This window comes from Mastomys coucha, unplaced genomic scaffold (assembly GCF_008632895.1).
Source record: "Mastomys coucha isolate ucsf_1 unplaced genomic scaffold, UCSF_Mcou_1 pScaffold22, whole genome shotgun sequence".
Classification (NCBI taxonomy): Eukaryota; Metazoa; Chordata; class Mammalia; order Rodentia; family Muridae; genus Mastomys; species Mastomys coucha.
This window is the reverse complement of record NW_022196905.1, coordinates 147,482,465-147,494,601: the sequence shown is the minus strand read 5'-3', so window position 1 is coordinate 147,494,601 and position 12,137 is coordinate 147,482,465. Positions and strand designations below refer to the sequence as shown.

The following is a 12,137-nucleotide window of genomic DNA, read 5'->3' as shown; positions in this document are numbered from 1 at the left end:
CTCAGCACAAGTAACTCATGACACATGAAAACTCTAATTGGAGTTTTCACATTATAGGGAGTTTGCCATGCCCACTAGCCTACTCCAGCCTGCAATTTCAGGGGTAAAAGCCTGATCACAGACAAGAGGCGTTATGACTTCAAAGGGAGTTTGTGCCTCCTGGGTATTCAGTCAGTAGTGGCATCCCCTTACTCAGAGGTAGCCCAGATATGTTCTTGCAAACTCACGTGCTAGGTGCCCATCAAGATGTGATTTATTAATAGCTAGACAAAATTGGACATTGCTCTCTGACTTTTACCAATGTTCCAACATCTTAGCCAAACCCTGGCTTGGAATTTCGTAAAGAATGTTACCCATCCAGACTAATTGCCTTCGGTATTGTGGGTAGGGCATTGAAGCTTACAGAATGGGAGACTTATCCCAGGGAAAGATCAAGTAGAATCCTCATTCTCAGTCACGTACTGCTGCTGAACCACTCCTAGGAATTAGCAAGAGACATGTCTCTACTAGCCTAGAGGATTAACATAGCGGGCATTTTACTAAGGATGGGCGGGACCTTGAGCCAAGTGTGTGTGTGAGACTGTGTGCAGCAGTCAGCCTTCGAGATTCGAGCCTCTACCCTCCTGGCTGGCGCACCCACAGCCTTCCAGTACTCCAGCCAGGCAGCATGGGCCCTAGCGTGCTCTGAGCCTGGGGGTGCTGCAACAGTCCAGAAGAGATGGCTGCTGTTTTAGACCCAGTGTGTTTCAGGTGGCCTCAGATGTACCACAACAACTGAGCTGCCAGATTTATCATTTCTCTTTTGCAATGACTGTAAAAGTCTGATGCCATTTTTAAGAAATACATTCAGATCCTATACTTCCATGTGTCGTCTCTGCCATCATTTCTTCACCTACGCCTTGTCAACCTGACTAGGACCCCATTTCCCCTGCAGGTTGAGGAAGGCCCAGACTGGCTGGCCCATGGCAGGAGTTCTAATTGCAGTCCTTATTATAAAGGGCTCAATCATTACTAGTACAAATTTAGGAATTCTTATTGAATCATCATTAGGAATTAAGAAATAATCTATTTGTCTATAATGCATCACTATATGACAGAGCATATTTGTTGTTCTACAGAAAATCTGCCCAGTAGGGTAGACTAATGCCCAGGGATTGTTATATTAATTTAATAATGACAGGAAAGGCATATCAGTAGCAAGAATCAATCCTGCAATTTCATCCCTTGTGTCTTACTTCCAAGACCTCATTCATTGCAGGCCACAATGAAGCATCTAAGGAAAATCACCTTCTAGCCTTTAGCCTCTGCTAGATGGCTTCTGACACATGGAATTCTAGGACTGTCTAGCTATCTGGAGTAAGTGATGTCACTAGTTGCAGTTATCAGGTAAAGCGTTGGGTGTAGTGTGGATCCTAACTATTATCACATGTCTAAAAGCAGAGTTTTTTGTTTGTTTGTTTGTTTGTTTTTTACTATGGTCTTTACAGATGGTTTAGCTGTTTAGAGCATGTGCTGCTGTTTTCATACAATAAGTTTCATTTCCAGAATCCAGGTCAGGCAATTCACCTCTGTATTTCCAGTTCCAAGTATTATAAATAGCCTCTTCAGGTGCCCACACATATGTGGGATACAGAGAGATACACATGCACATATACATAAAAATAAAATAAACCTTAAAAAATAAAACAAGATTGGGCTTTTAATCCGAATAATTGGGAGGCAGAAGCAAGGAGATTTCTATGAGTTTGAGGCCATCACTAGTGAGATCTAGGACAGGCAGGGCTCTACAGAGAAACCCTATCTTGAAAACTCAGCCTCCCCTTTCCAAAAGATAAAAAATAAAACTTACAAACCGAACATAAAACTATAAACTATTAAGGTGGTGCTTGAAAAAAGATCTTCTTATGTTTTTAATTAAAACTGCAAAGTAAGTTCTATTTCTTAAAAATACAGACAAATTTTATCAATAAATTCTTAGAAATATAACTCATTCTGAATACTTTTCCTCTGGCCTTTTACTCTTTGATTTCTTTTTTTGCCAAGGGAATTTATATCGAACTACAAGATATACTTTAATCACAATATCCAAGAACTGGAGTCAAATTAGGTGTTCATAAGTTGATTAATGGGTAATGAAAATGGTGTACATATATACAATGGAATATTACTTCATTGTAAAGAAAAATTAAATCATGAAAATTTTAGGTAAGTGGATCACATTAGAAAAATTATACTGAGTGATGTCACCTGTTCTTTTATATATGAAAGTTCTAGTTTTGATTATTAGTGTGTTTGACGGGGAGTACATGTGGAAACTAGAAATGGATCTCTGGTGGCAGGGCTGGGGATGAAGTTAAGCAAGAAGATGGCAAAATCTAAGGAGGGAATGAAACAGAAGTGTCTAAGCAGGTAATACAATGAAGGGGAATGGGAAAATGAGAGGCCAAGGGAAGGCTTATCCAAACATACATGAAGAATGTACTTGGGAAATGTGATCTTGTGATCCAAGTTTAAGAAAACAAAAATGATGCATGTGCAGTGGTACATGCATCTCTAATCCCAAAACATGAGACAGTGATAGGCAAGTTTAAATGAAAATGATGGCAGTGATACTGGAAAAAGGATTGGTAGAGGTATGTTAAAACAAAGGCCGTAAAAAGTCTTATAATGCTGAAATATATTGTAAGCTACTTAAAAATGATTTGAATAAAAGTATACTACATAAGTTAACAGGGCTGCTCCAAGAATACAAAGATTATTTAATGACAATCTCAGTGCCAAACTAAGATTACCTCCCTATTTATTAGTCAGAGAAGGACCAAGGTCGCATAAAATGATACATAGTCTATTGCTATTGCTATTGATTGACCACCATAACTAAATATTAAGACCTATTGTTGTAGACACCACTTTGTAGTTGCAAAATACAAAGAAGTCAAACTTAAGCTGACCAAGAAACTCTCTCTGATGGATTTTTGTAGGGCTAAAAGATATAATGTTTGTTGTTGGGGGAAGTCATTAATGGTTTTGTCTACTGCTAAACCCTACATTCTATAATAACAACCAGCTAGGTAAGATATATCCAATGATAGGATAGGAATAACCCTATTTGTTGGAGTAAACAACCACTCTTGATTATATTTTAGACCTGTTCTGAGGGAGAAAATTCATGCCTGATACTGTAAGCACAGCCAAAAGTCATGATGAGGAAAATCATAGGCTCTAGCGCAGAACTATTGGTGCTGTTTTCCTAAGTTGTCATGTTGTCAAGCATGGTTGGTATATCCACTGACATTCCATTGGAGAAAACAATTTTTTTTTTTTTATATATTCAGAGATTTCTGCTACTTAAACCTTGGTCAAAGAAGCCTTTATTGTAGTGGGTTGAAGTAATGCAAAGAAGGATCATTGTTCAAAGTACTGAAAGCAAAAAACTGTGAGTGTTTACTTACAAGAGATTTATTCACCTCTATCAAGTACCCACCCCACCCAAAGTTTAGGAATATCACATAGGGGACAGAGAGAAAGAGGGGGGAGAGGGAGAAGGAGGAAGAGGGAGAGAGAGGGAGAAGGAGGGAGGGAGGGAGGGAGGGAGAGAGAGAGAGAGAGAGAGAGAGAGAGAGAGAGAGAGAGAGAGAGAGAGAGAGAGAGAGAGAGAGAGAGAGAGAGAGAGAGAGAGAGAATGATTTAAGAGTAGAGAGAACTTCTGAGAAATGTCCTCTGGATATGACATAGCTATTAAATGCACAAACTCACAGCAAATGTAATTATTAACAAACATTAGAGCAAAATCTTGCCGGCAAATAATTCCAGGATGGATTGTAGCAAGACTTTTAATACCATAGCCCTAGCTGAGATATTGATACCCCAGCTCCTCCCAGAGACCCCATCAATACCTACAATATCTCTTGTTGTCATATTCTTTAAAATTTATTAATTATAACAATAAAAATGAGTCTTAAAAAGTTGTTTGATATAAAACAATAATCAATTTAACAGTCTTACGTACATGCTTGTCTACAGCAATACTGAAAATACATACAGTTTTCTCAATATAAATTTTAAATAACTCCAAATATACTAACTGTATATTTCAAAATAATACATCACTACTACTATTTTCTTAAATGAACATAAGTATATAAAGTCTTTTTGTTTGTTTGTTTGTTCGTTTGTTTTATATTTAGTAGAGCTTAAAATCTTGGCTCTTACTATGGTACAAGCCCAAAATAAGAACATTTTAGACATTGGATTTTATTGTAATAAGGCTATACTTCAATGACCCTCACATCACCAAGAAATTTTACCACCATCGTAGCTAAGCTGAGAGTTGACAGTTCTGCTGGGCCAAGGAATGAATTGTAGGCACGATTTTTGGATACAGACTTCCTGCTATGATCAAAGCTATTTGACTTGAATGAGTGACTTTATTCTCAGCCCACAGAGAACAGGTTACATTCATTTAAGAAATGGTGTAGGTATTAACATGGTCTATCCATAAAGTCATTCACCAACTCTTTCAATGGACAATGGTTCTGTTTGGAGGGTGGCACAGACATTAGGTGAGGGTAAGAATTTGTTTCATTGGCAGTGATAATTTGGAAAAGCATTCATCTCAGATAATGTGTAACTTATAAAGTCCTCTTCTTCAAACTTGATACAAGAGTTACAAACCTCAAGCAAAGCATTCTGTCTCACTCTTTGTTGTTCTCTTACAAGCTCCCTCCCAATTTAATTATCTACATTTCTCTTGGTTATATAAATACTTTTGAAATATGTAAGCTGTTCTGAAAACCATAGTATAGTGTAAAAACATGAAATAAACAATACTACTAATAGAGAGGCTGAGATAGGAGAAGCAAGATTTCAAGACCCATATGTTGTACACAGCAAGACAGTGTCACGAACAAACAAGCTGAAAGTGTATATAGATTATACAATATTGGATCTATTTCTCCAATTACCAAATTAGAGAGACCATTGGATAACAATCCACAAATTTCTAACTCCTGTTATTTTTTGAATTTCAATTGATTAGGATATGTTGGTAATATTAATTTTCAAATTAAGATATTAAGAAAAAGTTATTGTTACTTCCTGTCATTTTTGTTGTAAGAGGTGGAATTAGGTTTGTGTGGATTTGTTGAAAGATTACTTTCTTGCTTCTTCTAGGGTGTAGTTTTGCTCCTTATGTTGATGTTTTCCATTTATTATCCTTTGTAGGGCTGGGTTTGTAGAAAAATATTGTATAAATTTTGTTTTGTCATGGAATATCTTGTTTTCTCCATCTATGATAATTGAGAGTTTTCCTGGGTATAGTAGCCTGGGCTGGCATTTGTGTTCTTGTAGGGTCTGTATGACATCTGCCCAGGATCTTCCAGCTTTCATAGTTTCTGGTGAGAAGTCTGGTGTAATTCTGATAGGCCTGCCTTTATATGTTACTTGACCTTTTTCCCCTCACTATTTTTAAAATTCTTTCTTTGTTTTGTGCATTTGGTGTTTTGATTATTATGTGATGGGAGGAACTTCTTTTCTGATCCTGTCTATTTGGAGTTCTGTAGGCTTCTTGTATGTTCATGGGCATCTCTTTCTTTAGGTTAGTGAAATTTTCTTCTATAATTTTGTTGAAGATATTTACTGGCCCATTACATTGGGAGTCTTCACTCTCTTCTATACCTATTATCCTTAAGTTTGGTTTTTTCATTGCGTCCTGGGTTTCCTGGATGTTTTGGGTTAGGAGCTTTTTGCATTTTCTTTGACTGTTGTGTCAATGCGTCCTATGGTGTCTTCTGTCCCTGAGATTCTCTCTTCTATCTTTTGTATTCTGTTGGTGATGCTTGCATCTATGACTCCTGATTTCTTTCCTATGTTCTCTATCTCCAGGGTTGTCTCTGTTTCTGATTTCTTTATTGTTTCTATTTCCATTTTTAGATTCTGAAGGTTTTGCTCATTTCCTTCATCTGTTTGATTGTGTTTTCCTGTAGTACTTTAAGGGATTTTTGGGTTTCCTCTTGAAGGACTTCTAGCTATTTACCTGTGTTCTCCTGTATTTCTTTGAGGTTGCTATTTATGTCTTTCTTAAAGTCCTGTATCATAATCATGAGAAGTGATTTTATATCTGAATCTTGCTTTTCTGGTGTAATGGTATGACCAGGACTTGCTATGGTGAGAGTATTGGGTTCTGATGATGCCAAGTAACCTTGGTTGCTTATATTCTTAAGCTTGCCCTGCACCTTCTAGTTATCTCTAGTGCTACCTGTCTTTGCTAAATGTGCCTGGGGCCTGTCCTTCCTCTGATCCTGGTTGTGTCAGAACTCCTCAGAGTCAAACTGTTTCTGTGATCCTGTGATTCTGGGATCCTGTGATCCTGTGCTTGTTAGAGCACATGGGAGTGGGGCTTCCTCTGGGTGTTTTGGGACTGGCTGCAGAGTTTTCCCCCAAGGTCTTCTCAAGGTCCCTGCTGGCCCAAACAGACCAGAAGGAACCTGAGCCACTGGGCTTGTGGAGTTCCTGTATGCCTGATCCCTCTGGTCCCAGTTACTCCCCATGTTGGGACAGATGTTATTTTTTCTTCACCTCTGATCCTGGGCACGTTAGAGTGACTAGGTGTGGAGCTTCCTCTGGGTGTTGTGGTACTTGGTGCAGATCTTGCACCCAAGGTCTGCTCAGGGCACCAGCCCAGAGAGACTGGAAGGAATCCAAGCCACTGGGCTGGCAGAATTCCTGTGTCACCATTTTTCTCTATGAGTGTAGCTACTGGTAGGTTTTTCCATCCCCTGTGTAGCAGTAATTAAACTCCATGGCTCAATATCTGCTAAGAAAGGCAAAAATTATTTTCTCCAATGGAATGTCCCTAGGTATATCAGCTACACTCTAGAGCAGGCCTCATACCCATGAAGAGTTTGCTAACACAAGACAAACTCCTAGTTTTTATTTCACTTTTTAGGTTGCTTTGGTGTGTGGTTTTGTTTTGTTTTGCTGTGCTTATTGAGGTTGTTTTTTTATTTTGACATTTTCTTTTTGGTTTTTGTTTTTAGTTGTGAGAGAGAGGGACAGAGAAAGAACATGAATTGTATGTGTAGGAAGATAGGAAATATCTAGAAGGTTGGAGGAGGGAAAGAATATAATCAAAATAAGAATATAAAAATTTTCAAATTAATATTTTGTGTTTATTCTATTTTATTTTTCTCATTAATTTATTTATTCACATTACAGACTGATCCTAGTATCCTCCTTCCTCTCTTCCCAGTCTCACCCTTACATATACTTTCTGATTCCCCAATCCCTGTTCCTCAAAAAGGAGTTGTGTATTAACTCACTCTGGTACATCAAGTCACAGCAGAACTAAGTGCATCCTCTCCCACTCAAACTAGACAGGGTTTGATCTGAAGGCATGCAATTAAGTCAGAGGTAGTTCCCGTTCTACTTGTTAGCAGACCCACAGATAAAATAAGCTGCACATCTGCTATATCTATGTAGGGGGCCTATGTCCATTCTAATCATGTTCTTTGATTGGTGTTTCAGTCTCTGTGAGCCCCCATGTCCCAGGTTAGTTGACTGGGTGGGACTTCTTGTGGTGTCCTTGGTCTCTCTGATTTCTTCAAATTTTCTCCCATGTCAAATAAATACTTTTAAACTTTAAAAAATGAAAACCCAACTGAAAAATGGGAAAAGAAAAAAAATGAAAAACAAAATATGAATAAGTATAAGTTAAGAAAGTGAAATTGGAAAAGAAATGTGATTGCTGAAACCTAGAGGGAGTTAGAAAAGGAGAACGAGGATAGATTTGATCTGTATACATTGTATGCATTATTGAAATTTTCAAAGAACATATTTCTTTCTTTTTAACTCTTCTTTCATAAATACATCTTGACTGCAGCCTCCTCTCCCTTCCTACTCCCAGTTTTTACATACATACACCTCCACTCTCCCCAATATCCACTATTTCTTTCATTCCCTTTAGAAAAGATCTGGCTTTCCAGTGATGTCAACAGAACAGAACATAAAAAAATGCAATAAGACTAGGCATATCAAGGCTGGATGAGTCAACTCAGAAGGAAGACAAGGATCCTATGAGGAGGTAAAAGGGTCAGAGACGCCCCCACTCCCATTGTTAGGAGTTACATACAGGCTCCTTGGACACTTCTCCAGTCCCTGTGAACCCATATGACCTGTTTATTTGATTCTGTGAGCCATGTTCTAATGATGTCATTGAGCTCTCTGGCTCCTACAGTTCTTCCTCTCCCTCTCTTCTGCACCTGAGCTCCACCTAATGTTTGGCTGTAGGTCTCGGCATCTTCTCCCATTAGCAGCTGAAGGAAACCTCTCTGATGATGATTGGGCCAGGCATCTATCTAAGCATATAGAAAAATATCATTAGAAATCATTGACTTTGTTTCTTTTTGTTTCTTTGTTTGAGGTAATTTTGGTTCTACTAGTCTGTGAGCCACACAGCTTCTGGATCCTACAATCTTGGCAGTGTTCCACATGGCTCTCTCTCATGATTTGGGCCTCAAGTTAGGCCAAATCCACAAGCCCTGAGTTACTATTGCCTGAATATATCTTGCTGTCAGGACAGGCTGTGCCTGGGTCAAGCCCATGTCTGTTCTTTGGTTGGTGGTTCAGTTTCTGAGAGCCCCCAAGGGTCCAGGTTAATTGATTCTAGTGATCTTCCTGTGGAGTTTATATCCCTTTTGGGGCCCTAAATAATTTTCTCAACTCTTTTTTAAGAGTCCCCAAACTCCATGGAATGTTTGACTGTGGGTATCTGCATCTGTTTTGTTCATTTTCTGGGTGGAGCCTCTCAAAGGAAAGATATTATAGTCTCCTGCATAAGAGTGTCAGGTATTGGTGCTTGCCCATGGGATGGGTCTCAAGTTGGACTGGTAATTCACTGACCCTCCCTTCAATCTCTGCTCCATCCCTCTTCCCTTCATTTCTTGTATACAGAATACATTTTGAGTCAAAGGTTTTGTGGGTGGTTTGTGTCTATATGTCTCCTACAGGATTTCTGTGTGGCTACATGAGGTTCAGGTTCCATATATTCACTGCCGTGAGTCTCAGCTAACATCATCAGCATTGATTCTTGGAAACTCCTCTCTCCCAGGTCTCTGGCATGACCTTGAGATGCCCCATACCTTCTACACCCCTCAAAACAACCAGCTGTAGATTTCCATTAATTCTCCTGTCCCTCCTGCCCTCTCTCATGTCTTCCCCCAAACCAGATATGGAACCCCCCTTCCATTCCCCTCCATATCTCTTCTCCCATCCAGTTCTGTGCCTCCATCTAACTGCTATGCATATTTTATTTCCCATTCTAAGTTATATTCAAGCATCCTTATTTGGGCCTTCCTCTTGTTTTGCTTATTTGAATATGGATTGGAGTGTGGGTATCCTGTACTTCATAGCTAATATCTACTTACAAGTGAGTATATGCCATGCATGTCATTTTAGGCTTGGGTTACCTCACTCAAGATGATACTGTCAAGTTCCATTCACTTGTCTGCAAATTTCATGATGTCCTTGCATTTCCCTAATGACTAAGGGCAGAGAACATTTCCTTGAGATTACTCTAAGTCATTTGAGATTACTCTGCATAAAATTCTCTGTTTAGCTCTGTACTAAATTCTCTGTACTCCATTTTTAATTAGGTGATTCAAGCTGTTGGTGTCTAATTTCTTGAGTTCTTTATATATTTTGTATATTAACCTTCTGTCAGATGTATCATTAATGATGATCCTTTCCTAATCTGTAGGCTGTTATATTGTCCTATTGAAGATTTTCAGTTTCAGGAGGTCCCATTTAACAATTGTTGATTTTGATCCAGAGTCATTGGTGTTCTCTTCAGGAAGATGTCTCCTATTTCAATGAGTTCAATACCACATTTTCTGTACCCATTCCTCTCTTGAAGGACATTGGGTTATTTCCAGGTTCTTGCTATTATAAATAAGGCTGCTATGATCATAGAGCAGTTTGCAAATTCATCTGGAATAACATAAATCCCAGGATAGTAAAAACTATTCTCAACAATAAAAGAACTTCTGGGGTGGGGGGAAATCACCATTGCTGACCTCAAGCTGTATTACAGAGCAATAGTGATAAAAACTATATGGTATTGGTACAGAGACTGGCAGGTAGATCAATGGAATAGAATTGGAGACCCAGAAATGAACCCACACAGCTATGATCACTTGATTTTTTTGACAACTCTACCTATTTAAAAAACACATTATAATAATTCCTGTTGGGTATAATTTTAAAAAGCATGCTACCTCCATTCCTGGGACCTTAACCTATGCTTAGCCCTGAGGTCAGATGCCACTAGCCCCACTCCTGGCTTCTCTTTTCTTCCTCTTGTATTAGCTTCATCAAGCCACCATCTATGGTGACCCTAGAGCTGCTGCCCATGCTCTGGTCCCTCTCTTTTGTTTGTCCCCACTTAACTTCACCAAGTTGCCATCAGCAACTTGGTCTCTATCTCTACCCACCTTGTTCCTCAGAATGAAAAACACTTAGACAGTTTTATTAGTTTAGAATTTGCTGGAGAGCAAAATTGCTGGTTGTAGAACCTCCTGCCCAAACATCATCAGATAGTTTTCATCAGCAGAGGCTGTTGGTTGTGGCTACCCCAAGACATTACATGGTTGTTATGTGCTTCTCCTTCCAAAGCCTGGTGAAAAAATCCTTCCCTTGCATCTCTTTTTCCTCCTAGGACCCAGAAATCTAACCTTTACCCTTTGCCCAGCAATAGGCTCTCCATCTCCTTTATTAACCAAATCAAGAACCAGTTAGGGAACTAGACCTTACTATCTGCATCTCCCCCTACATATTCCAACCAAAAAGTTATAAATTGTAATATAATTATTTAATTCACAAATGTAGTTTTGTTGCATACAAAAAATAGTCATGGTTTGAATATTTCCTCTTGCTTGCTAATATTATTTATTTTTGTGATAAAATAACAAAAGCAAACTAAAGAAAAGGAGTTTATTTTGGCTAAAATTTCTAGAGAGATACTGGTTATCATTTTAGGTAAGACTTGACAGCAGTGAGAGAAATAGCAATGGCAGGATCAATAAGTTTGCTGGTTACATTGTATTTCCACTCTGGAAACAAGATATTAGACAGGAAGTGAAGTCACAATACAAAGTCCAAAGGACTGTGTCCAGTGACCCAATTTCTCCAGTAAGGCTAAACTCATTGAAAGTCAAACATGCTTCATTGATAAACTCATCAACTGAAGACAGAACATCCAGATATGAAGCTATTTGACATTTAAACCATAGCAATCCTAAATATTCTTGTATCTTCTGTGCAGGTTAAATTTAAAAACCTACCAGATTGTTGTGGCAATGGTTTATGCCATTGAGGAGATTAACAGGAACCCCAATATTTTACCCAATGTATCTCTGGGATATGATATATATAATGTCCTTTTCAATGAATGGTGGACATTGGATACATGCCTCTCATGGCTTTCTGGGCTGAAGGAGTATGTGCCTAATTATACATGTAGTAGAGAGTTGAAGTCTGTTGCAGTACTCACAGGCATATCATGGATAATATCTGCCCATATAGGGACACTACTGAAACTCTACAAATATCCACAGGTAAGAATGAGTGAAGTAGAGAAATATAAAATCATTTATAATTCATTGCCATTCCAAGATGCTAAAAGTGGATGGAAGAAAAATCTGCTTATGCATCTGACAATGTTGATAATACCAAAGAGTAAGTATTCAGTGATATATTCAGGACAGAGAAAAGGAATAGTCTGGAGGAGACAATGATTACATGGAATTCTGAGTGTAAAGTATGATCATCTAGACAAGCAGCTTTGTGCATAAAGTATTTGATTTACAAATATGAGAACCTGACTTTGGATATCTACCTTTCACAAAACCGATTGAAGGCAATACACATATGTAACCTCATTTCTGGTAAAGTAGAGATAGGTGAGTCTCTTGAGCTCACAGACTAGCCAGGGTAAAGCTACGGTTTCACTTAGAATATTATGAAAAGAAGAAGAAGAAGAAGAAGAAGAAGAAGAAGAAGAAGAAGAAGAAGAAGGAGGAGGAGGAGGAGGAGGAGGAGGAGAAGGAGGAGAATAAGGGGAAGAAGGAGGAAGAGGAAGGAAA

The 12,137-nt window shown here is 38.6% G+C and overlaps 1 protein-coding gene across 1 annotated transcript in view; it reads left to right on the top strand.

Moving 5' to 3' along the window:
- Positions 1 to 12,137, top strand: part of LOC116104725 (vomeronasal type-2 receptor 116-like) — a 123,295-nt gene that overhangs the window by 59,739 nt on the left and 51,419 nt on the right. The window contains exon 4 of the mRNA XM_031391207.1: positions 11,318 to 11,609. Coding sequence (XP_031247067.1) covers positions 11,318 to 11,609 — 292 coding nt within the window. The remainder of the gene's footprint in view (positions 1 to 11,317; positions 11,610 to 12,137) is intronic.